Source organism: Gymnogyps californianus, chromosome 1 (genome assembly GCF_018139145.2).
Source record: "Gymnogyps californianus isolate 813 chromosome 1, ASM1813914v2, whole genome shotgun sequence".
NCBI lineage: Eukaryota > Metazoa > Chordata > Aves > Accipitriformes > Cathartidae > Gymnogyps > Gymnogyps californianus.
The window spans coordinates 168,375,530-168,402,904 of NC_059471.1; the positions used below are offsets into that span (position 1 = coordinate 168,375,530).

Sequence of the window (27,375 nt, forward strand, 5' to 3'; positions counted from 1 at the left end):
AAAGGGGCGCCCTGAGGAGCGAGCAGGAGCACGGGCCTCCGCGTTGGGCCCAGCACTCACCCATTCCTCTTCTCCATGCTCAAGGTGCTTTTTTTATAACACTTAAGAGAACAAACCTGCATTTCTAAGACAAGACACTCGAGAGAGATTTTGAAGCAGCTGATGCTTCTGTTATTTCAGTTCCCAAGGAACCAGCTATTTCAGTTGCCAGTTTGTTGAAGCAAGGCTATGTATCAGCTCACAGCCCCGCACCAGAGCCGGGCAAGCCCCTTCCAGCCTCAGAGCAGCAGGCAGGTTTATCCAGCCGATGGAGCCTGACCTTCTCGTGATGCTCTCCAGCTCCACCAAAGCTGCACCCAATGGCTCAGGTGGTTAAACATGTCCCAAAACTGGGGCCTGGAAGCCAGCAGGAGGCCTTGGTTAGGGTGGCCAGGGCTCATCATCCAGCCTTGCACAGCACATGTCCCGATGTTGGCACGGCGCTCACATCCCCCGTGCGGGGAGGCGATGGTGGCCCCGCGCCCCTTGGGCGGCGCTGGGTGGGCAGCAGCCGTGGCCAGAAGTGTTTGCTGTCGGCCATGCTTGGCCAGGCGCCTGCTGGCACTTCTTTCGGGTGATGACTTTGCTTCAGTCACTCATGGCTTGTCACCTTGCCAGGATGCACGCCTCGCGGGATTAGCTTTTGGAAATTGCAGCTGTGTGCCCTATGAGCAATGTCCCTTCTAGGAAAGCATGTTAAACCTGGAGCCAGCCTGTCAGCTGGATTTCAGGGTGAAATCTGATGTGTCGGTTGTGTCTGCCTGGGAAAAGAAAAAAAAGAGAAAGAAAAATCCTACCTGCTGTGGCATCTGCTGGTGTCAGAGGACACGTCTCCTGGCGCGCGGCCTCGTGGCAGGGACGGGGAGCCATGAGGCAGGGACCTGGGGCACTGCTGAGGACGGGGCGGTGCTGGGAGTGAGCCCTCTGGGAGCTCCACAGCTCATTCCCTCCTCTCCTGATCCCTTTATTCTTGTGTTCTACATGCTCACGCATACGTGTCCCTCTCTGACCTGTTTGCTATTCCCTGTCTTTACCAGGTGCCCGGGGGCTGACTCACCAGAGCCCCGAGCTGACATGGAAGCAGAGAAGCCGACAGTCCGTGACACGGAGCTCGTCTGCAGCTGAAACAGAAAAATCAGAGTCCTCAAATTCACAACAGGCTGGTCAGCCAGACTCAGGGCTTCGTTTCCAGTCTGGTTTTCTTCAGATCTTTGCTATTACTGTTGCCTGCTTCTATGATGTGGCTCTTGCTTTAGACAGCTAGTTTCAGGGGTTTGGGGTTTTTTTTTCAGAGTTCTGTGGGACCCAAATACTTGGTGCTGGGTGAGAAAGCCTGTGTGTATCACAAGGAGGAAAACGTCTGGTCACCGCTTCAAGGCCCGTGTTGACACGCTTTGCACCATGGCTGAGAAGCACGCCCATGCTCCTCAGAGCTCTGTCTGCTCTGCAGAAGTTTCAGTGCTCCACCCTGCTCGCTGTGTGATGGCCCCTTGCTCAGACAGCAAATCCCAAGCATGCATTGAGTAAATAATCTCGGGCTCGCTACACTTTCGTCAAACTCTGCTCATCAAAAGTCTGCATCGCTCTGCAAGTTGCAGCCTGAAGTGGTTTCTCAAATGTTGCAAAGTCAGGACCAGCAATGGAGAGGAAGAATATGTAATTACTGAGGCTCATTTCACATGCAGACATCAACCCGACAGCACAGCGAGCCCAGCGCGAGGCAAGTAAAATTCCTTCAGAAGGCTTGCTTTCCCAGGTCCCTAGGTGGCTTGTTTGTTAATCCTGAGATTTTTCTCAGAAGTCTTTATTATCCAGAACAGGGGTGTGTGCTGATCGCACGCTGCTTCTTGGAAATTACTGGGAGGCAACTTACTGGGAGGTAATTCTAGATGGGAATCTGAACAAAAGGTGTTGCTTAAGCATTTTGAAGAATAATTGAGCACTTGCTATGCAGTTTGTTTAATAACCTGAAAGACGGATCCTTATCAGGAGTCTCCACATGCTCTAGTTATTCAATTGCTTTCTTATTTAAATAAAGCCTGGCAAATGTGTCCATAAAAATAAAATAACCTCATGAAAGGCAGTATCACTGCGGTCTGCCTGCTCAGATAATTGAAAGTTATATTTTCCTGTTAGTATGTCTTTATATCCTTTTTTTTACAGGGCTGTTGGGTGTCCATTGGGCTTTCAAAGGCAATGACTGTGCCATGCATCCCCAGCACCGTTCCTGTTAAGGTGCCACGAAGGCGAATGTGGTTGTGGGCTCATCCCGACCGGCCTCAGCCAAGTGGGAACGCTCCCAGCCCCTTCCTGGAGTTCACAGGGTTGTGAGCTGGGAAGCATCACCCTCCTGGTGGAGAAAGTATCACTAAAAAATCAAAATGAACATCAAAGGAGTATAAGAGTCTCCACGTGTCTGCTTCCTAGGGAATGGTGTTCAGCATGCATGCAAAAAAATACCCCCACTCCAGTTTGCAATGTTTCCCTTCAGGATAATCCAAAATTAACGGTGCAAAGATGGAAGATTAGAGTCAGTAAAAATAAAATAGCTAATGATTGAAATCACAGTGAACAGCAACATGCAGATGTCCCAGGTGCTAGAATAGTTTGCATATTTTGAAAGTCAGAATGGCTAATTTTGAGGCCCACGCCTGAGCTGCATGCCATGGGGCAGGCTGACTTACAGCTGCGGAATGGCCAAGTGCAAGCATCCCGATCATGGGGCAAAACTCACTCTACCAGCACAGAAATCAAACCAGGAAGCAAGTGCTGGATCAGCTCTGAATTTAAGAAAAAAAAGGCATTGTTAATCAGAAAATGACTCTGAGACTGGAAACGTATCTGCAACTAGAAACATTGCTGATGGGATCTGCACTTGAGCAGTGCTCCCAGCTAAGATGTTGTCCTGCCCGCCCTGAGCCTGTTCATGGAGGAGACTCTGTCATGCAGAAACAGGACTTTGGGCAGTTAAACATTATGCCTCGACATACATTCCTCAGGAAGGGCTATGACAGCACTCACAGGAGAGTAATAACTAGCCAGCAAGTGAAAATGGCCTCTGAGTTTATGCTGCAAGGAGTTGTTAAGGAGGTCTCCCTGTGGCCTCTTTCTGTGAATGAGCTTGCTGCCGGTGTGGAGGAGGTCTGGGTGACATAGCGGGAAGCTGATGGCCTCTCTACACACACCATGTGAACGTTAACACCAGCTGTGCCAATTCATGTTGCCTGATTTGCCCTCCCAGGGTCTAATGGGTTTGTCCCTCTTCTAGGGAGAGGGCAGTTCAAGTACTTGGCTCATTCAATCCTCTATGCCCTTTTCCAAGTCTGATAGCAAGAGCTGGTGCTGCGTAGGTCAGAAATGAAAGTCCTAAAGATAGAAGAAAGAAATGCGTAGTTCATTTTGCACAGACTGCCATTAGGTTGCGTTTCTTTTGGGTCAATGTGGGTTTGGATCCTTGATCTCAAGGTGGAAAACTCCATGAATCTATTAACAATCTCCTGAGCCATCAAATCCCACCTCTTAGGGGATTATTCACATTCCAGAATTCAAAATGATCTCGGTTTTGGAAACATACCGATATCCTTTGCTGAATGGCTCCACTCCTCTGTTCTTTTTCCTTCCTCATGACGCTTACTTTGAAGTGAATAGTGCAAAGTAGCACTTGAGGCAGTGAAAAGAGGACCCCATAACCTAGAGTGCTTACTACACCCACAAAAACCCCTTTCCTTTTTATTGCCCCAAATCCATAAAGACTGCTTTTCAAAGGGAGGTAGTAAAAGTACCACGCTTCAGCAGGTTCCAATTAAAGAAGGCCTAATCCAAAGCGCATTGAAGTTAATAAGAGACTTTTTGTCTCTTTGCTGTTGGGGCTTGGAACAGACGTCAGTGTCAGAAATGGTATCTGTAACATGTGCAGGCATTTTAATGCAGTCACTGCTGCAGGAGTGCCAGGAGTCTTCCTGCGCCATTATCAGCTCTACTGATCATTCAGCTCTCCCCAACAGCTTCAAAGGGAAATTGCCAATTCATCTTTTTTCACAACTAAAATGCTAGGTTTAAAGTGAATTCTGCTAAAACACATACTTCTTTTTTTAATCTGGAAAGATATTTTGAAAGATTATTTCCGTTTCCGGCAAATGTTCCTTTTTCTCAGGAAATCAGTTAAAAAAGACACTGTATTCAGGCCAAAAAAAGCCAAATCACTGGATTTATTTTTAGGTCTATTTATCAGGTGATAGAAAGATACCTTGAAAGTCAAAATTCTTTTCATTTAGTGAAATCTGGACAAAGCTTTTGAATATTCATTGTAAATACACAAAGCTTTTAGGAACTGCCTTTTCAGCTCTACTTCTGCTATGCCTTGACACTAGTCTATGGCTATGGAGAATATGGAAGCTTATAAACAGATCAGCTCTCAGAGACTGTTTTTATTTCCAGTAAGAAACAAACCTGGCAGCATTGACTACATTTAGCATCAGGTGAGCGTGCCTTTTATGTTCTTTGAATGTAATATGACTTTGTTTATTTTTCCAGCCTTTTGCAAAATGTTTTATTCCATAGATCAATGACTGTCATAATATATGACTCAAGATGGAAACTTCCCCTGCATCATCTGGGAGAAGCAGCTCAAAGATGACTGCATTTTTGTTTTACTCTACACTCCAGCCACTCTTCAATGCAGCGTAAAGCCTCCTTGACATAGTTCTGCCCTGAGGAGATCCCTCCTTTGTGATCATCCATGCCACTTTATACAGGTGGGAGGTAGTGGTCTTAGACCTTGCCTATTGCTATGCTAAGAGTCCATCTGTACTTGCAGAGCACAAAACAGCTTTTATAAAGCCTACTTACCACTTAGGAGAGTTAAATGGGATCTCAAAGTCTCCTTTATAGACCACGGCAGAAAATCAATGACTACTTTTTCCAAGGACTAGAAGTTAAGCCACCCACTTCAGTGGAAGGTCCAGCAGGGACCACCTTCATGCTTTCCTCTCAGGGCTCCTGAATACTGCCACAAATAAGTAGCCTGGAAGCCTGGAGTGGTCACACGCCTCGGTGCAAGTGATGAGCAGTGGAAGAGGGACAAGTCCTTGCTGGGGGCTGCCCCTGGCCGTCAGCCTGCCCTGTGCACCAGTCCTGGGGGCACGGTGGGCAGGGAGGACAGGAGCCCCTGTGCAAGCCCCCTCTCGTCACCCAAACTGGTGGCGCAAGGGAGTTGAGGCAAAGGGAGAGATGGGGAAATTCGCTCACTGAGTTGCCTCACTCCTGAACAATACTCAAGTTGCAGGCTTGTCTACGACTGAAATTTAAATAAATAACATTTGCTCCCAAATTAGCGAGAGAAGAATAAGCATTTTAAGACCTTTTGGCTGTCCTAAGAGAGAATAAGAGGCCTTGCTATACATCTGAAGAATTAAATTGTCTTAATTGCATCCTTGTGCAAAATAAAGCATTACATACAGAAGAAAAATATTTTTAAGTGGATGGAAAAATCCACTGGGTTAAAGGAATAATACTGTCAAGTTAAATGCGTCCCTGCATTTGTGTGGTGCAAAAACAAGCTTTAATAAAACTGAAGAGTCTAATAGGAACGTTTCCATGAATTTAAAAATAACAGCAATGGAAACAATCTCCTAAAATAAGTAAACCTCTCCCTTCAATATTTGCAACTCAAGTATTACAGCATTAATTTAGGGCCTGGGAATGTGAAAGTAACTATAAATTATGAATTAAGTGCTTTGTTCTACAATACGAGAGGCCAGGTTTTAAATTCCTTGTCTAGCCGTGGCTCCTGTAATTTCAGTACCACTGCTGGGATGAAGAATTTAGCCCACCTAAAGACCAATTTAAATGGAGAAATTACCTGATATGATACTCACCCATCAGGTTTCCAGTGGCCCACAGCAGATACACAGGAGGATACCTGACTTGTAAAGAAGGCTTCTTTGGCATGACACTTCATACCTACTCCAGGCTGTTTTCTTAACCATTAAAAAGACTCTAAATATACCAGTATGGATAACCTGACATTGGTCTTACAAATGAAGAACATGAAATGCAAAGTTCACCCAAAGAAGAAGGTACCAGGGCCCTGTGAGTGTGCCCATTACACTGCTTTATCGCTCAGACTCGCCTTCCCGGAGCACTGCACTCATGCTGGGTTAACTGGGGATGACTCTCTTGGAGACCAGTCTGTGTTAAGACTTGGTCCATGCTGGCTCAGAACAAGATAAGGTACTGGCATTTATGGTGCCAGGAGCCAGCTTCTTCCTCTAAATCATGTTTTCAGTAGTTTCTCCTGTTCCCCATCTCCAGCTTTTGTTCCTCCAAACTGCTGCCAGGGACACTGCTTTGCCTCTCTTCCCTAGCATACAGACCACTCTTCTGCCCATCTCACTGGCAGAATTGCTTCAGAGACCTCATCACACTCCCTACGCTGGGCCGTGCTCATATGAATTTGCCAAGTGTCTGTCCACCTGCTCTAGGATCGTTTTCAACCAAAAAAAGAATATGCTGGCATTAACGCATCATGAAACAGAAAAATAAATAAATCCCAAGGCCTAAATTGATTTACATTGTTTATTTGGGATTTGTTGCTAGACTTAAACTCTGTAAGTAGCCATAATAGGATATGATTAGTTAAGATCTGAGTGAGGTATAACAGGATCATGATTTACTGAAGGTCAGAACTGTATACAGAAGATTAAACCAAAATACCACCAGATTGCTTCGGGACCTGCAGGAGCTGATCCTGCCAGGGTATGTTTTGTGTTTCCATGCTTCTGAAAAACAAGGCAGACAGGATTTCCTTAAAATCTCTTTGTCTTTCCTAATTTCCCAGATGTCTTCCAAAATCTGGGTATAGGAAGAATAAAATAAAAAAAAAGGCAGTAAACTCCATTCTTGCCCCAATAAAGACTTCTGACAAGGCTGTTAAGCTGTTAAATTATACGGGGCAGATCTTGTAGGATGGGAAGTTACTTGGCAATGACTCTGTAGATGAAACAGTCTACTGTAACTTGCTCATAAATAGACATGGAAACCCTGCATCCAAACTTTGTTCCTCATTTACTGTACAGCAAACCGCTTAGGGAGAATTAAAACATATTCTGCCTCTTATCATCAGGCCTCAGAGAGCAGCTGGTCACGTCCATTGCCTTTGGATACATACCCTGTGGACTGATCCCCATTTACCTGGTCACCAAAACCTCAGTGGTTTCTTCCAGCAGGAAGAAAATCTCCTTGACAGGAGGGAAGGAGAAGAAAAGCCCAAGCTTTACTGTTCTTCTGGCTAAAATCTAATCATCACTGGTGGTACAATTACAGCTGGCGAAAACTGGGGACAGGAGTGTCAAAGCTGCCTCCATTAGGTGCAGAAAAGCTGGTAGAAAGCAAACGAGGCTGGTGGATGGCACAAGCTGGAAGGAGAGCCGTGGGGAGTTCATCTTGACCAGAAAGGACCTGCAACCTTCAGTACCCTGTTGGGCATGCGGTGGTCAGAGCAAGGTGCCTATGGACACTTGACCTAAGAGTAAAACTTCCATGAAAACAAGACTGTCTGGATCCAGAGCACAGTACAAAGACTCAGCAGGCACCAGGATGTCTCCCAGTTTATTAGCAGAGACAAACACGGACAACTTAGAAGTTGTCTTATTTTTTAGGCCCCTTCTCGCTCTGTTTGCCTCTTCCTACCTATCTTCTGGTCACTTTTTTACTGCGTGTCTTCCCTGAGAACTCCCCACCCGTGCTATGCTAAGAGATGGCATACATGCACAGTGCCTTTCTCCTTGCAGAAACCTACACCCATTAAATAATAACGGGAGAAACCCTCACAGGCACACTAGGTTCCTGTTACTTCCACTTAGGGCCAGTTTCAAAGGCAGACTAAGGTGGCAGCCATCTATCCTAGCAAGAAACTGTATGTGCTAAAACTTTTATAAATGTGAAATTAGCCACCTGCAATAACTGTTGTAAAATTGTTAAATTAGTAACAGTGATTATTCTCATTTCTTGCTGGGATATCAGGGAACTAGCATGGAACAGCAGTAAAAAAGGCTCCTACATGGTCCACAAAATAGGTTAAACCAAGTGTTGCTCCCGCAATGAAACCAGAAACCTTGCTGAACTCGCTGCAGGGCCGCCTGCTTCCAAGGACTTTAAGTGTCACCCTATATCCTCACTGGAATAGTACAAAAGCAAACAGGAAAGAGTGATCCATTTTTTAATGACTGCTAAAAATTAATCTGGCATGAAGAGAATTACAATTCACAAGATGCCACAGAAAAGTGGAATGTTTAAGCTTAATAAAACCACAGTTCCCAACCCCATTTTTTCCCAGTTTGAGGCATCAGATCTTCAGCATACATTTCCGTGAATCCTCCTTATTTAATTTAACGAAGTACTTGAAAGCTCCCAATCAATAGCAAGGCTTCACTCAAGCATGTACTGTATCACAGAAGGATCCACTTCTTCTGCCATCAGACTGGCTTGCAGACTTTGGATTGTTGCTTTTTTCCCCAAACGCTGTCTCCACAGGACAAACGCAGCTACGATCTGTGACTGCAGGTTATGAGGATGATTGACTTTACATCGATAGATGTCAGTATGGGACAAACCCAAGCACAGAACTATATGTTCCCATTCGGGTCCCAGTCTCCTCGCAAGCTTGTTCAGCTGCTGATCTGTTGGTGAAGTCTTCAAAATACATGGTGCAATTTCAGTTATATCTGTAAAAAAAGAAAAAGAAAATGCATACACGTGTCACTAGGCAATGCTGCAAATATTAACGTAAGACCTTGACAAAGGAGGGAATAAGCAAAGCTGAGGTGAAAGAATTAATTAATTAAAGAAACAGAATACATACTCACCGAGAAAGATTAATTACATAATCAACCAGAAGATTAATTAGAGGAAAACTAATGCTCAGTGGACCATACTAGGCAGCCTTGAGGTTTTGGGTGTCAATGATCCAGATATCAGAATTCTACTCCAAAGCCAAGACTTCCATAAGTAATTATAGATTTTGGAGTAGTGAACAAGAAAGGTTTTCAAGGAACATGTTTCCAGCAACCATCACCCCCTGAAAATCAATCTGCTTGCACCAGTATGATATAGTGACAAATGACAAATATGGGACCAATAATACCTTATTACTCCTATTCTGGGACTCTGTTTATACACTTCAGAAATAACTTTGATTCCTTAGTTACTAGGTATTACTCTATTTTGTTGCTGAGGGCTGTTCATAGGAAGTTCTTCTGTCTCCTAAGATGCTACTTACCCTCTGTGCCCTGTCCATATATGGCAAACTTGTCTTGAGGAGACCAGCTTTGGGGGCTTTTCTTCTGTTTGAATGAACACATAAACATGGTTCAGGTGAACCCAAATGAACAGGGCATCAACACTGTTCCCCAATACAAATTATGCTTCCTTATACCTCATCCCAGTTGTAGTAACACTCCTGAAAACAGGCATGTATGTACTACAGCTCCGTTCATCTGGCCTCCTTGAAGCTGTTTTCAGGAGAGTGCAAGGAAGTCCCATGTTCTCTCAGAGATTTCTGCCCTATGTCCCTCAGTATTGCCCAAGTACTCAACATGCCCCAGAACGCACTCTTCATCCGAGAAGATGTTCAGTGTCAAACTGGTACCTGAGTCACGGAGGACAGGATGAATACAACTACCAAAAAAGCTTTCACAGGAAGATTAAGGTAGCTGTAATTATCAGCGGTAAAAAGCTCTTAGGGACCGAACCAAGTATTTCTTACAAACACAAGCGATCTCTTTGTGTATTCCCTATGGTAATCTGATCATTTAAAAAAAAAAAAAAAGCATTACTACAAACAGTGTTAATAGCAGAGTGAGAATACAGTGCTATTCAGAAACATGCTGTATGGGATCCATCTCACCTAACTACAGATAGCCCCCCCTGAACTAATTATACTAGGATTAATTATCACTAAGGAGAGAAATAGGCTCTTCTAGAATACAATCCATCTCACTGGAAAGAAAATGTCTAAAATGATCAGATGAATTACTCCTCTAAATGTGCACATTTCCCTCCATTGACTGTAAAAGGAACGCTGGGTATAAGCTCAGAAGTTGACGTTGACACTGTAAACACCCAGTGCTGGTGAAGTGATTCTCTGCCTGTAAATTCAAACCACATACCAGTTGCTTTAAAAAGGTGCATTTAGAAAAGCAGCATAAGATATCTATAAAGCATATTTGCTCTTCGATATCCTTTGCGATCACAATCTGAAATGAAGGATCAATGCAGCCTGCAATTGCTGCTCTACTTTTGTTGCTGAAGATACTGCGTCAAAACAGAGCAAAAATATCCCCAAGAAAATGCTAATTATAGCCTGTCGGTCTGAAGCAGCAGACTCCCTACAGAAGAGCCGCTTTGCAAAATCTAATTTATAGCTCCAATATCATGCTCGCAGCCTCCACTACAGCAGAACAGCAACACTAGAAAGCACCCCTCCTTCATTTTATCAAAAGTAATTCTTTTTGCATAGAATACCCAGAGCCTGCAAACGTTTGTACAATTTAAGCCCAATCATACTATACATACTATACAAAGCTGCTTTGAGTAAAGGGAAAATTGCTTTTTGAAGAGTATTTAGGTCCCTTTGATCTTTCTGTCTCCAGATTGCCAAAGGAACCCGGGGCAAGTGGCTGGTTTGGGAACAGGGCAGAGGATGCACAGCTCCTGAAGAAGGCTGAGCAATACAGGTGGGGCTGCCCTATGCTGTCACATCACACGTGATACCAGCTCCACAGGTAAGTCAGGATGAGGGAGTGCCTTTCATGAATGCAAATATTTGAGAGCAACTAAAATTTAAAATAAATATAGCTACACTGTGCTGTCGCCAACACTACTTTTTGATATTAAACCCTTGCATTGGCTTTTGGTCAGCTACTAAGCATAAAGCAGTGTGCCCAAAGGAGCGCTACCTGCCAGCCTGGGCTTTTTGCACTCACGCTGGAATTTTTATACTTCATGTTCACTAGCAGAATGATTTTGTGATACTGAAATGTGATCAAGCAGGGAGGCCTAACAATAGTACGTCAGCTTGTCCATCCAGCCTTTGATATTAGGCAGATTTTTTTTAGTACAAGTAGTATCTTGCCTTCAGCCTGTTATCAGCCCTTTAATAAGAATAAAACCCATCCAGGAAATCTTTTCATCTTACACTACCATCTGATTCTAATATGGATATGGAAAATTCTGGGACAGAAGCCAAATGTGAAATTTAATACAAAGGACTGTTATTTTAGTCCCATTTTATTTTCTGTGATAGCTCTTTTTCAGCTCTGAAACAAAGTCACTGAGGAAAATCTGAGACAAGTATTACATGATGGGCAATATTATTTAGAGGCATAGAGAAATATTTAGTGAGATCTTCTAGTTACGACAAATGCAAAATCACAAAAAGATTTGGATATGTTCTAGGATTAATGCCACTCAATTTAATAAACATAATGGCATTTCAGGTAAAAGGGAAATGAGTTTTCTGTGCTTAGCACCCAAGCTGCTTTGAACACACTGCAAAAATATTAAAGATGCCTTTTTTTAGTTATGTTTACCACAGACCCTCACTTATAATCTCCATTTGTCAGGAACTGCCTGAGGGAGGTAATGAGATTAGAGCACAAGTTTCAATTATGCAGATCCTGCAGTTGCATTTGAAAGGTACGTTTAGGATACTGAGACCTCAATTTTGCAAAAAATGTGAAGCTCTTCTTGCTTTAGGTGGATCCAACGTGGAGGTGTACGTGCTTATGTTAGGTATACGCTTCAGCTTAGCAAAACGAGGACTGCACTGTTAGAAACGGGAAGAAGCAGGGCTTGGGGCACCACCGGAAGGTGTTGAGGGTTTCCCTGGAGAAGGTGATTTGCGATGCCGTCACCTCCAGTGAGCACACAGAGTGAAACACCGTGTCCGACTGTGGACATGGTCTATGCCGCACAGTGCCAGGGCTGTGCGCTGCAGACATTTAGAGGCTGAAGTCTCGCTGCTCACGCCAAAGCCACTAAGTCCCTGAGGAATGGGGAGCCAATAGCTTTGTGCTGGGGAGCGAGCCAGCCTGGTGCACAGCTGCTCCGGTGGCACTGCCGGCCAACTCGCTGGCACGGTGCTTGGGACCATGAAAATCCCCTTTCGCCAGGCTGGAGGTGGGGAGGACACTCTCCACCCTGGTTTTGGAGCTGAAACCGACCCAGAGAAAGACCCGCAGCTCCTTCTATTCAAAGTTGCAGCACGAGGGAACGCACTTCTCCCCGTCTCCAGCTCTCGCTGGTCAAGGAAGCTCATCCACCCTAAGCCTTTATCCTAGCTGTCCCAGTTAAAAACCAGGAGATGTTGACAACTTCTGGCCTGTGTGTACATCTGTGCTTCCAGACCACTGCACAGACTGGGAGATACGATTGTGCTGGAGAGTGTGGACAGGAAACAGAACTGGATATAAATAGACAGTATCACGGATATGTACCAGACAAAACAGAGTAACCCAGATACCAAAGCTATACATGGGGCAAAGGCAGCCGGTTGCCACTTTTGCATTTCTTTTTCTTCAGGACCTCTCCAGCTTTAAGTAGGAGACTTCAAGAAGATATTGCAACAATCAGGGGGATGGAAAATAAACTCACCCCTGCTCTGTCCGCTTGGCACAACTGGGAGGATGCAAGATAAAGTCCAGTGAAAATGGGCTTTGAATCACTTAAAGACTTTTTTTTGCTTTAGCTTTCTCATCACCATCTCTAGGTGATGAAAAAAGCTGACATCATCTCTTAGGCTGTCTTGTGCCATGGGAAAATCTTTATCAGCATTGAGGAACTGACCTCCCACTCTCCATGCTGCTGGAACGCAGTGGGGAGCAAGTGAGCTTGGCTCCAACACAGGACACAGCAGCGAAAAGTGCTGAGGCATTTTTGGGTGATCTGCAAAGTACCCACCTGATTACTCAGAACTCCTGGCAGCCCAAAGTGCCTTATGGTTTTGTCTAAAGGACCCTTCTCCATGTAAGTATGGCTTCTCTGTGCACGACCAAAAGCATCTGTTGGAGTTTCACGGAGCCTTCTCCCTTATGCAGTCAACACATTTTTATATGATGCAACACAAAAACAACTTTTTGGCTTTTGCTCTTTGCTGTGTAAAAGGGACTTTGATGGAAATGCTGTACCTGAATCCAAAGTGCTGAAGAAGTCTCAATTAGCTGCTGCCTAATCCTGCAAGGACAACTCCACAGGCAGTTCAGGAGACAGCTGGGGAGCCAGGGATACAATGGCCCACCTCTTATCTAATAACTATCTAATAAGTCTGTCCCTTGGGAAAGGATGTTCTGGGGACTGGTCTCTCCTTCCAGCACTGCCTCTGTATTTTATCAATTTAAATGACCATGTACATACTCATTGGATAAGAAGACAAAAGCAGCCCTGGAAGAGGAGATGGGAATCCAGGTCTCTGAGCTGCACATCCTAATGCTGAGGTGCACAGTCATGCTCCTCTTCATTCCCTTTCTCCTGATAAATCATTCCAGCAAAAAATATAAAGATTTCCCTGGGAAGGGTCAAGAATGCTTCCCAGCCTCTAGAATGGAACCTGGTGGAGAGAAAACTCTCCTGGGAATCAAGGGGTGTGCTAAAACAGAGCAAAATTGCATGCAAGAGCCCTTGGCAGAAACAACGCTAGGCAAATGCTCTAATTTTTATATAATCACATCAGAAACAGGTAGGTGATTCTGGGCTTCAGACCCTGCATAACTGGAATGGGCCTGTAAAAAGGAGTAACTGCTTAGGCATGCATCTGGCCTCAGCATCTCCTGCTGATAGGTGTACAGAGTCCTTCAGTGATCTGGACTCAAGTCACTAACTGTTGTTCACTTGACCCTCTTACCAGGTCCTGCTCATAATTTCTGAAGAGTCCAAAGCAAGCATTTCAGAGTCCTCTTTAATCATCTTTCCTGGCATGTGGAGTACAGTTCTTCCCTGAGAAGTGCTAAAGTTAGATCAAGCAGTTCCACAAGCAGCAAACCAAAGAAGCCTTGTTTCCCCCAGGTGCGAAGTCATACAGGTGACTCGTGCTTCAGGACTTCTCTCCTCCAGCTGCTTACTGATTCTCAGGACACTCATGAAATTGCTCCTCTCCACAACAGCAACTAGGTAGGCTTCTTGAAGTTGGCCAACAGGTTCAGAAGCTACTAGGGATACATGCATAGACGCAACGGCCCACAGCGGAGGAGCACACAGCCTTGGTTACTATAGGAAATTAGGCTAAAAGGGACTTTGAAGCTCCACAGAGCCGTCGTGGCTAACGTGCCAGCAGCCAGTGACATTTGGGGCACTTCAGCTAAAAGGAAACATATATAATAAAGAATCTAGTGCCAGGCTCTGCTTCCCTCCAGCCCCCTTGGAGCACAGTGCAGTTGTTCAACTAGCCTGAGCCGCAGACCCAGCAGTGGGTACTGAATGGGCATGGGCATGGTTGCCAGACTGTGTGCTGTGTGTTTTCGCAGCTGTGTTATGTTCCAGAAATTAATTAATGACTGAACGTCACAATAGCAAACAACCTGCACATAACCAGGTATATTTGCTTTAAAGTGAAATCCCCTTGGCCTGAGCACAACACTAGAAGTGGGTCATGAAGCAGAACAACACTTGGCGGATCAGGTTGGGACAGGCTTTCAAGAGCAGTGAGGTGGGGTTGCAGAACCTGAATTGGAAGGTAAGTATGTAATGCTCCCACTAATGGAGAGATCAGAGACTTCTGAGAGCTGCAGCCCTCCTTGAGCCGCCAGAGATGCTGGATGAAAGGGAAAGCAGAGAGTACGCATTTTGAGGGTTCCCAGGGGGTGCTGTAGATCACTGAACTCAAAGACCAGATCATGGTAGAGGTCCTGGTGAGAAGGGTGGAATAAACAGAAGGTGCTGGGTAGCTGCAGGGGGTGGCTTGGCTCAATTTGTTAGAAAAAGGGATGGGAGATGACAGTGGGCCTCCATTTGTACAGCTGCTCTTCTGCTTTCTTGCTCGGCTGTTCTCTCCCAACGCTGTCCTAACAGGCGGAATTGCAGGCAAATGCCTGCCCTCTTCCTACGGCACATCCAAATTCATGAGCTCTAAGACAACCTGCGGCAATGAATGACTGGAGTGCCAGATGGGAAAGTATCACGCTAGACATACGACACTTGGCAGGCCTGCATGGAGAATGCAGCGCTTACTCCCTCCTGTGCAAGTTAAAAATGATCATGAAGCATTATAAGGTTATTTAGTTGTTGTGAACTTTACAGGGGTCTGATTCAGGACCTGTTTTAACACAAGAAACAAGCTCAAATCGCTGATCAGTGAAAAAAGTAGAACAGACTATCCAGAAACCAACCCCTACTATATAATTTGGGTGTTGTTTTTTTTCTTGTTGTCGTTGTTGCTAATTAAACACCAGACTGATTCAAAGGCTGGGAAGGGAACATTAGTGTTTTGCAACAGCTCCAAATAATCGTGCTCCAGGGAACACGGAAAAATATTTCTCTTCTATGTATCATCATATACATATCTTTTCTATACATCTGCAAACAGCATGGATCATGCAGCCCATCCAACATCTATTCAAAACCACCAGGTCCACCTCCTGGTGTCAGTGAGTTTCAAAAAGTGTTTGACCAAGGAGCGAGAAAAATTGAACTGTAGATCCTGTACTATTTGAAGACAGATAGCTGACCCCATTATAGATATCTTTTCATATATAAAGTTAACACACTCAGATTAAAATAACTTACAGAAGAAGATTAAAATAACTTGGAGATGTATAGCCTTCTCCTGCTTTTAGCACATGCATAGCTGTTCCTCTGTCTCTCCTGCCAAACATGAGTGGTGAGTTACATGGGTAGCTTCCACCACGAGGTGGAAGACTGTGGTAGCTGTTCCACTTATCTGTCCTGATTGCCTCCTCTGTAGGCTTCTGCTCACTACCAAAGAGATGCCCACCTCCTTCATCCCCTTTGAGGCTATCAGAGGACACCATTTAACGACAGCCAAGCGTGTGCTGATCTCTGTTCTCTGCTTGGGAACTCCCGCTTCTTCCTCCCATACAGCTGACTCGGCACGGGGAAATCCCAGTGATGGAAAACCTGCACCTTTGTAGGAACCACTGGCCCAGTTACCTTCCTAAGAATAAATACTATCTTCTCTAATGCAATCAAAATCAAATCTTGGTCAGTTAAATACCCAGACTAAACTACAGAATGGAATCTGTGGCATAAGCACATTAAAAGAAAAACACCTAAACCAAGGGTTTAGAAAGCAGTACATTTTTTTCGACTGACCATGTTACAATAAAACAAATTTGACAGAGAATTTTGTGTTCGTCTGAGTATATGCCGCAGTTATGCTTCACAAATGCAGGACTGTAAAGTTTCTGTAGCTTGATAACTTCTGATCTGATGAATGCAAACAGTCATTAATATAAGAATGTGCATGAATAAAACCACCCTCTGTCAATTAATGATCATAAAACACTTACTCATAAGCATACTTCTGTCATGGTAATTTACATTTCCTTGTCTCGTAATTAAATTATGAAAGGCACTAATGAAAATGAAAGCAAATATGAAATAAATTTTTAAGACTGGCTGCATTCTTCCACATCGGTTTTTATGACTTGTATTAAAAGATAGGAAGTTCTCTGTCTTATTTTAAATAAATTGGAATCTAATACTATATCAGCCAATGTGCTGAATAAATTGTGGCCATGATCCTGTGATAATCAAATCTATGGCAACTTTAAACGGTCTCCCTCAAGTGAAGCAGAATCCACCCATGGTACCAAATTCAGCTCCTTCCTGCCACAAGCTTGCTGGGACTCTGCATTACTGGTGTAATTAAAAAGTACATATATCTTCATTCATTGGCAATCTCTTCTCCTGTGTGAGCTCTAAAGCATCACCCTTTGTGACATTAAATACATTTTGGGTATTAGGGTAGGAAAAAAAGACAGCATAAAATTTGGCAAATCTACAGGCAATTCAAGAACGCAGATGTTTCTATTTTGGCTCAGTATCAGCAGCTAATTCGCATATTCTTTATCACTTGCTAATGACTGCCTAGTAGCTGTGGATGTGGCAGCAGACTGCTAAAACCTGAAACATAAACATTCACATTTCATGACAAAAGTTTTCAATTGTATTCCCACTATTCAGTTCCAGTAGCTACGCAGTTTTCCTGAACTTTTTTTTAATCTGTCTTACAGGTTTTGTACCTCCACAGATCTCTGCTATACTGATGGCCTTCAGTATTAATCCATGTTAAACAGATTGACAGAGAAGTCCCTAAATAAATTCATGCTGTCTTAAGTTTTCACCCTTTTCAAGCCATAGGGAGCAATCCCTGGGTCTAAGGAGTTGAAAGAGACTGGGTTTTCACTTCTTCATTTGCTTTTTACTGGGAAGAGCAGGGAGGAAGTTTAAGCAGTTAATAGTGTGGATGTTATTCTGTTTCCCATGCAAAAAATTAATTACAATCCCACCTAGTATTTCTCTGCTGTTGCATACCATGAAATCAAATAATTAATTTCATTAATAAAATGGCGACTCCAGATGCATGCAAGGAAAAGAATATCTATGCAAAGAAAAGACAAACACAACTTACTATAATATCTGCTCCCTTTTCAAGCAGGATTACCCTACATTACAGACAGGATTGGACTTAATCATACTGTGTTTTTATACTTTTTTATTTTTAGCAGCATTTGATGCTGCTGTAGGCCCTGAAGTGGAAGTAAAATTTGCTTGATATTTCCTATAGATTTCTATATTGTTATAAGTAAATAAACTATATGCATCAGCACTGAAGCCACAGCTAACGATGGCATCCTTACAGTGATACCTTTGGTATAAATGCATGAACAGGTTCAGCATGCAGCATTACACTAAGGGAAAAAAAAATCTACTCAGTTGGGAGGTTCTGAGGAACACCTGCACTTTTAGGAATTATTCCGAAGAACTGCTTAAATACAGATACTGAGCATTCAGACCTTGGCCAAAGATTTTTTTCCAAATGAACAAATATGACTTGAAAAGTTATACGGAAAGAAGACGTACGACCATTTTTTTGGAAGCCAGGTGCAACTAGTTGTTAGACAGCACAAAGGTATCTGATGATAGCCTGAGAGAGGAGAGATGAGAGTCTCCGGTTTGCATGCTGGCAGTCACACCAAGAGCCAACTCTAGAAATAATGCTGAAAATCAAATTGTGAAGTATGCCAGCAGATTACTATATACTTTTGAATACTCTGCAGTTCTTAGTGAATTCAATGGAGTTTGATAATATTCATGACACTTTCAACAATAAATTATTGGTCTGAAGCACACAGAGCCATCATTTCCCTCAGTCAAGTTTCTCCTCCACGCTATCACAAGTAATAATTAACAATCAGTGGATGGTTGTACGAAGTCATGACGATCATAAAGCACATTCATATTTGCAGTAGACTTCTATGGTTTCATAGGAGGCAAATGTTTACCCGGGTGGGCCGGGCAGCTCTGACAGAGTAATTCACCCACTCTAAGTGCAAAACAAAGACAACTGGAGCAATTAATGATTATTTTGTCAGCTAGATGACAAACTCATCATGCAACGTTTGTCAGGGGATTGGAAGTTAACTTCTTTTGACAGACACTACTTGAATGCTTGTTTCAAATAGCCTGAGCTGTCTTTCAAAGAGCTGAGGCAAGTGTTAATCCTGCTGCTCCTTCACGTGCAAGAATCACAGCAGACTCCTTGGGCTTTTTATCTGCCGAGTACAATAAGTGAGTAAATTTTTTACTAGCAACTTTCCTAGCGAGAATCTTTCTAAAGGCTGCAGCATTTCAACAATAAAATCATGTGCTTGGACTTTAGCTATCGACGTTCCTTTCAGGCAACAACAAAAATCATACTGCCAGTATGAAGGACTGTTTTCTTATGTAACACAACTAATTGTACATGTTTCCTTTACAGGACTTAAACCAAGTATGACAACAAGCCATTATATTTAGCCTCGATAAAACTGTTCATTCCTCCTAGAGATTTTTTTTCTTCAAGTTGGCTCTTCTTTTTGCTTTGGCTCGAGTAGTTAGAAATATCAGAACCGAAGATCTGCGCAACAGATGGAGCTCGGTTGAGAAGAATGCCTTTGGCTGGTGAGGATCTTTGCCTGGCAGGTGTCAAACCAAAATTAATACTGCACATATTATGCTTTACCGAGTTTCAGATTTTAGCAAAGTGAGACTGCGTTCCTTCCTGACCACAAACATATTAATAGAACAAGCCATGCAGAGCAAGCTAAAACAGTACTGTCATTATGCTGAATCCTCCACTGCTTGGCATTTTATTTAATCTTTTACACCCATGCAAAGCAAGTAAACAAAATGCAACAGGTTAGGCTAGTGTCTCTTTACAGACATTTTGCTCAGGTGTAAAAAGGCTTCACAAAATGCCATAAGCAACATGGACTTAGACCCCTCCTGCTTTCTTTTTTTCCTCCTTTTCTTGTGTCAGTGCCTTAAAGGCTTATGAACTTTAGTAGACTTTTCGACATTTCAAAATCCACAGGAAAAAACAGGTACTGGTACTAAAATACACTGCTCAGCTACGGTTGGTCGCTACGCCTGGCTTGCCAAGTGCGATTCAACAGCCTGAGTCAGAAGGCAGGGCTTTCCAGAGGTGCCGGGAAGGAGAGCTTCAGGTGGCATCATCTGCTTCTCTCCATTTCCAGACTAGTGGGAGGCTTACCATCACAACCAGCCCTCTCGAGTGCCAAGTCACTTGAAGATCTGAAAGAAACTGATTTGGAATCTCATGGCTGGTTTGACAGATCAGTACTGTCCAAAAGCAATTTCAGCTGACCAATAGGGCAGTAATTTTAGAAGGTCGTAGTCACAGGACTTTTAATTATCTGTAAAGCAAACGTGAGATTATATTTTTGTATGTATACATATATATACACACACATACATACATTTTCAAAATCTGAATAAAAAATATGAAAGTCTTCGATATCTGCAGGTCAAATTTATCCCGTTTTTGATTTCATTTCCACAAATTCAGGTTAGGGAACTGTCACACCACCCTGTGAGAAAAAGCATGAAAACAGGAGCGTGGGTGAAGTCATTTCATAAACAGAGGTCCTAATTCACAGCGCACTTTACACTACCACGGATTTGATGAGTACTCCTTTCCCCTCTGAGTCAGCACTGACCTAACATCCTGTGCGATGTGCTCACCGGCGTGGCTCGTGGCTGCCCTGTGACACGGCTTGTACCGGGTGACATGGCACGCTGACCAGCTGCAGTCATTAGAGATCCCAAGACATTACTGAAAGTAATGAGGTGACTCACAGCTTCAGCCACGCACTTGAAGGCTGTGGACCCAATTACTCTTTTACTCACTCAGGAATAGTATTTTGCCAAAGCAACTGAAGCAAGTTCAAAATCAAACAGGCTATTAGCAAACATTTGTATTACTTACAGTATTTGTAGAACATTTATGCTAGTATTAGTGGGACAATTCATATGCAAAACCTAAACATCTGAAAAAATCTTTTGCTTAAACAATTAATTTTCATGTCTCATGCATACAGAACAATGTTTTCCCTCATAGTTTTGTAGTCTACTAGCTGCCAGATTTTGATCCAGCATTGAAATTTCAGTCATTTTGGCTTTCGTACATAGCGAATCAGAAATAAAAATGTTTTAACATCAGAAATGAAAAGGCTGGAAGATCAGACAGACCATAAAAGATTTGTTTTACTTGGTTTGGGATCTTTACACAGCTATGCCTAACCTAAGTAAGACTGACACAAAACCAAAAGGCAAAACAAACAACTAGACAAATCTGTTCCATCCCAGCGATGCAGAAATACAAACGATGCTTGTGTCCCTGGTGGAGCCAAATCTGAAATCCTGCTACGAACAAGAGAGAAGGGCTGTTATTTCGTTGACAACTGCTCCTGACATCACAGCTACCTCCTAGAGGTAACAATGAAAAAGCAATCTCAAAAAAGGATTTTTTTTTTCCTTAAGCAAACATCTTTTTAGTTCTACAAACTCAGGAACAAAAAGATCAGGTTTTTTTTAATAACGCTGAAAATTTTAGTGCCAGAACTGTAAACATCAACATCTTTCTCTTCCTTCCTTCTTCAGATGTAACTGCTATGCGTTGGTTGACTTTATTAAAGAAATCAAACACACTCTGCAATGAACCTTCTAATTGATTTCGGTGTTAGACAGGGCTAAGTATTTTGAGCTTCAGATTCAATGTGTTACCTAATTTTGTGCGTACGTTCCTCAGAGAAGAGACGAACGATCTGGCGATGCGAGGTTAACACATTCTGCGAAAGTGGCCTCAAATTTCCATTTGCGGAAATGCACCATACCACATCAGCGTATGCAAACCCAACTTTGCTGTGTACAAACCACACAAACAGTGCCTAGCTACCTAACCTGACCTTTCACTTGCACTTTAGTGCGTGTAAATATGCTAATGACAGGCACAGAGAGTCCATGTGCAAGTTTACAAGTTCAGGTGCAGAAGACAGATGAAAATTTGGCTGCAATGCTTTGGTTTTCCCTCATTTTGGCAGATTCCAGCTTTCTAAGTCTGTTATACAGCCTAGGAGTTCCGTCCTAAAGCCACGAGACTGACCTATTTAAATATCTTTATTCAGTTTTGTAGATTGAAAACGAGGGCTTCTTGTCTACTTGAAAGAGGTTGACGAGAACATGAAGGTACCACTACGACTCAGGCTTTTCCAGACACTTTATTTACTAGACATTATTTAGTGATATTTATACTGTATTTGAATCGTTTGAGAACTGTAGGCACCCCATGAGAAGTCCTTCCTCGAGGCATCTTGGAATTTAAAGATTTATGAAGGTTTTAACTTCCAAAATTGCCAAGTGAATGGGGACAGTCAATCTGAAAACTGTGAAGAGCCTCAATGTTTTCAGGAAGCTCTGTGCAGGCAGATTGTGAGAGTCGGGACAAGAATCCCTGGATCACCGCAAGAAGCCACTAGTCCTTTTTAAACAACCCAGGTCCAAAGCATTCGACAAAGAGACTCAACAGATCCCTTATGTAAACCAAGCAAGGAAAGCAGAAGCCATTTCTAATAATGTTCTTTGGGTCATGCAATTACTTCCACATGCAAGTAGAGAAACTCAGTCAACCAAAGACGTCTGTGTCTGTAAGTACAGCAGGAACACACCTTTTACAGGGAACAGAAGTATGTTTGGAACAGCTGAACATAAACTTAATGGAGTAATTTCAAACAACATATAAAATTGTCTCAGATACACAACTGTAAAAAATTTGTAGCTCTGTAAACCCACGGATTGCTATTTTAAAGACAACTTCATTAAGAAACACAGCTTGAGAATATCTATCAAATAAGATCAGAGCTACATGCGGGGACAGCAGGAGGCAGCTGAAGCAATCTGCAGCACAGCTCTGATGCTCATCGGTCTCTGACCCTGAGAAAAAATATAATTACTGCATGAATACACATATTAGACCAAAAGAGAAAGACTAGGAAAAGACAAAACTCTACTAGAAAGACGTGGCGAGAACTCCTTGGGTTTTATGCAACAGCTCTGTATGTCCCAATCCGATATACTTTGTTAGACTGACAACATGGCTGTGGCTTTAATTTTGAAGCCCGCGTTTTTCTATGGGAATCATTAAATATGACACACTTGTCCTGATAACAGAAAAACAAATCTGCCTCTACTTTTCACTCCTCTGAAGCCTTAATTCAATTGTGCAACATTTGCTTTAGAAACATATTTGAAGATGTTTTGGATATTACCTCATTTGTACACCATCCCAGGCTTTCCAGGAACCCTGAACCAACAGCCTCCTAGCCTTCCTTATATCTGAACTACTGTATTTTATGGCTTCCACAGTGTACTGTCTGGAAACTCCCCGTGAGACTGGCCTTGTGTTAAATACAAACGTGTAGGGAGGAGAGACACTGCGCCGGAGAGTTTGTAATCTCAGGCGTGGGTTGTGAAAAAGGCTTTGCATGTATTAGTTTATGTACACAGAGATTGCCATGATTATGTTCCAGTAACTCCGAAGAGCTGGGCCTACACAGGTAAAAAAGGAAAAGCACCAGAGGAGCCAACAGCCCTGCAGCTCATCCATGCTGGATTTCCTACTTGTGACCACTGCTTTGAAAGGTGCCCCTCTTCAGATTCCGATGGAGTCCTGCTATGCCTCTGCAGGTTTAATCAGAGAACCTAATTTACCAGGTCCCAGAAATGTAAATAATAAATTGTCCCAAATAATCTCAAGTATGGAATTGAGCATACTGGAACTTGGAAATCTACTGAGGTACTGATAACCAAAGGGAGCAGACAACCAAAGGGCTCAGTAGCTATCTGAGCTAGAAAGGCTGAAATGCTATGGAGACAAATACGCACACATGTGCTTGGGACGAGGCTGGGGCTCTGACCTCATGGCTCTGCACAGAGCAGATCCTCCTGAAGCTTCTGACCCATGGAGCTAGGAAGGCTCCATACAGAGGAGCTTCCATGCATTTAAGATGGAGACAGTGAAGTTTTGCCCTGTTCTGTTTTCAGTCCTCCAGTGACCACAGGTAACTCATGAAAGTATCTGAAAATACCTCCTATCTGTGCTCTTTGTACATGCAGGTGCTGTCATGACAATTTCTCAAAAATTCATGAAAAGCTACACCAAGACCATAGCTGATCCACTGTCACTGCTTACCAAAGCATCCTCCAATGTCTGCACCTCACCTCTATTCTGCCAGTTGCTTCAAGTGGAATTTAAGGCATTTGGTTTAATCTGGAAAAAAACACCTTTGAGTCAAATGCTGATGTCTGCATTTACACAAAGTGATAGCTTTTCCCAGACAGTTCACAGTGTGGATTCCTTCTGGTGTCCCACTCTTAGCACTGACTTAGTCTATTCCCACCATCTGCCATCTCCTCCATCTCTCTCTCTTCCCTGCCTTGTGCTGCGGCTGCTGGAGGACCCTGGAGCTGGGGCAGGGTGCTACCACCGTGTCCCTCCATCACAGAGAGGCAACTGGTCTGTCTCCTAACCCACACCGGGCAGGCACGCAGTGCTCCCACTGGATGGGTGGACTTGGCTGTGTCAAAGGTATGTTGCAAGTTTTTCCGTAACAAAAATCCCCTCCTACTTTTAAATAATGAATTTGTTTTTTTCTTTTTTTCTTCCTTCTCCAGCTTTTTCTCTCCTTCCCCGCCCACTTTTTCAAGCAGGAAGGAGAGTGACAGGGAGAATAATAATTTCCTCAGCTTCTGTTGGAAAAAAAAACACAAAAATTTTCCACCAAGACAGAATTTTTTTTTTTCTTCAGTGAGGTTCAGAAGCCATTTTTTTATTTAAAATTTCCTAAATAAGTGTCCAGTTAATACTGGCATTTGGTGTGGAAGGTAGCAGGGAGCTGGTACCTCTGTTTTGTTTAGCACAGATCCCAGCCTTAAGTGTGGCAAGAGGTCAGCTTGAATTTTTCTCTTGAATTGTATCTTTGCAAACTGCTTTTCAGGGTTTCGGCTGTATAAATCAAACCCCATAGCCCAGCGTGGATGCACAGCTTGTGATGCTTTCCTTCTGCCAGTTGGCTTTGCACGCCCCTGGTGTTAATCCCCACTGCCTCCACATGTTCGGGAAGGAGGGAGGAAAGCACTGGTGAGTGAGGAGAGGACCGGAGTGGCCAAAAGCCGGGGCAGCCTTCCCATGCACAGAGAGAGCAGCAGAGAGCGGAGCAGCCAGTAAAGGAGAAGAAAAAGGCACTGAGGCTATTGATTTTCCAATGGTGTTGAAGGGCAGGGGTCTGAGCAGGTTTGGGACCCTACAGTCACTGATGAGAATGGAGTGCGTGTATACATTGCACGCTGTCTCTGTTTCTGCTCAGGAGTCAACCTTGTTTAAGGCATGCTTTGTCTGAGCAGATGGCAAAGCATGATGGCTGCTGGGTTAAGATTTTGCTGCCAAACCAGCCCCCGGCTGTTTTCAAAAATAAAGACTGCTGCTCTCTTTACCAATGCAAAAATAGCCGTTTCTTCAATTCCCTCCTTCAAACTATTATTTTATGTATTACAGGAGTACATATCTAGCCAGACTACATAATTAACATTACACAATTTTTAATTAACTACCTACAACAATCTTCCTGTTTTAACTGGTGGTGGTGTTGGAGGGTTTTTTTTCTTTGATGCTACTAGGAAAATCCGAATTCCCTGCTAGAAATTCACATGGTTCAGAGCAGAGCCTGCACCACCAGGCGCAGAAGGCAACCTGTCGCTCTCGTTATACCATGTCTCCCATGAAAAAAAAAATGCTTGTGCCACAGGAACAAGCCCAAACCTCATTTGCAATAGCAAGTACATAAGGCAGGACTGTACCAGAAAAGACAGTGACAGAAACACATATGATTTAGTTTATTCCTTCAGCAGCTTTTTTTTTTTCATTTGTTTTTGGGCAGGAACCTCCTGTAAGGCTTGGCTGTTAACCGACCGGGCCCTTTCCAGCAGAGTCTCCGAGGATGTGCTGCGACCACAAGGCAGCATGGCTTCCTTCAGGTATCCCTCCTTCTGATGGCACAGCAGGGCTCACCGGCACAGCGAGATGTAACTCAATGCTGCCCTGACCCAGCAGCAGGGCACTGGCCTCCTAAAACTCAACAACTATCTACAAAACATGAAATAAGTGAAAGTCGAGCAACCATCATTGGCACAAGTAAGCTCCACGCAAACCAACACAAATAACAGCTCTTGGAAACATGATGAGTTCTGGGGACAAACAACCATCATCCTCTTTCCTCCGCGACTCTGAGTCTGCTTGCGCCTGGAAATAGGAGTGGAAGAAACACCCCAACCACACACACACACACACACACATGCAAGTTCTCAGCAGACCACCAGCAAGTGTTGATCCAGCAACTGCAGCTGGAACACAACAGCTCTACACCAGCGATAAAGCACCGATGGGTCAGGTTTTATGGTGTCAGCCTAAATTCAGTATCATGGAGCATGCATAGACCAAGCCAGCTGTTCTCCCTAGCTTCAGTGAGCCTTGAGCTGCGCTGTGTGGAATTGCCGCTTTCCACATGGAACGTCTCATTAAGAGCAGCGTCTGCCACGGCAACTGCAATCGCATTGCGCATTTTTGGTATGATAAGCTGTATTTAGAGTGGGAAAGTATTGCTTTGTGAGCTGAAAAGCAAACCAAACAATGAGCGATAAAGTCCGCAGCTTCAGGCCAAAGGTTTTAGTATCTGGTGTCGGTCCCGTTTCCCAAAACAAAGGATAGTTTATGCCCACTGTAAAAATTTGCTGTCTGGAGCAATGCTAACACGTTATCTCTTTCTTTACACTGCACATGAAGTGTCCTGCACCCCCACCCACACGATGGCCTGAATCTAGATCCACCCTGCTGTTGTTCGTGGGAGGAAATCTAGGTGTGTTGCAGAGCCGATGGGTCCTAATATTCTGCAACAACATCAGGCAGAAAAGACAACGTGGGTCCTTCCTCACAAGGCTCCAGGGTCCTCCCAGGCTGATTTTAGTATCACCTGTGGCAAGGAATGGTAGACAGATCTGTGGCAGAGCTAAAAACTCAGGATTTCTGGAGTCTCCATCATACACTGTAATTGCAAAATCATGCTTCCTGTCTTCCACATACACAGCAAATCTTTTTTCTCCCTTCATCCTGGAGGGGATGAGATGATTAGGGAATTCCCTAAGTTTCCCTTACTTTGGTTTCTTCCCTCATTTCAGAACCTGACTTCAAAAAGATCAGGCCATTGCATGCAGTCTGGACTTTTGCTTCCAAATACTACTTTCAGCATGGAAAGGACCAACCATGGAATAACCAAGCAAGTCACCCTGTTATGCAACAGACGGGAAAACTATTTGTGCTGGTACGCTGTGGTTTTCATTCCTCTGAAGGCTGCTTTCCTCCAGGGAATTCCAGTAACTGGACTAATTGAAGTGTGTTTTGACAAGTTACAACAGCCCAGAAAACCCACCTATGAAATTACATCCTGGTAGCATCTTCCAAAGTAAACTGAAATCGTGGTATCACAGGTATTTGGGAAACTACTATGCCATAGCTTTCATTTATTATGAGAACATAGCTTGAGTTTTTGTTGTAGATAACAGGTGGTATTACACTTAATGATGTGGCTTAATCTTCCCCCATACCAGGTTTTTGTACTGGCAGGTGCCCCATGGATCATCTCCTGAAACTCTAACCAGAATAAAAACATATAGTCTTAATTTATTCTCATTTCATCTACTTTCTTTCACTTTAGG

At 43.5% G+C, this 27,375-nt stretch overlaps 1 protein-coding gene across 2 annotated transcripts in view; it reads right to left on the bottom strand.

The window, feature by feature from the left end:
* Positions 1–8,241: 8,241 nt before the first annotated feature.
* The window catches only part of CRADD (CASP2 and RIPK1 domain containing adaptor with death domain), an 82,387-nt gene continuing 63,253 nt past the window's right edge, over positions 8,242–27,375 (bottom strand). For both annotated transcript variants that reach the window (XM_050900158.1, XM_050900165.1), the window contains one exon: positions 8,242–8,762. In XM_050900158.1, coding sequence (XP_050756115.1) covers positions 8,467–8,762 — 296 coding nt within the window. In that variant the 3' untranslated portion in view covers positions 8,242–8,466. The remainder of the gene's footprint in view (positions 8,763–27,375) is intronic.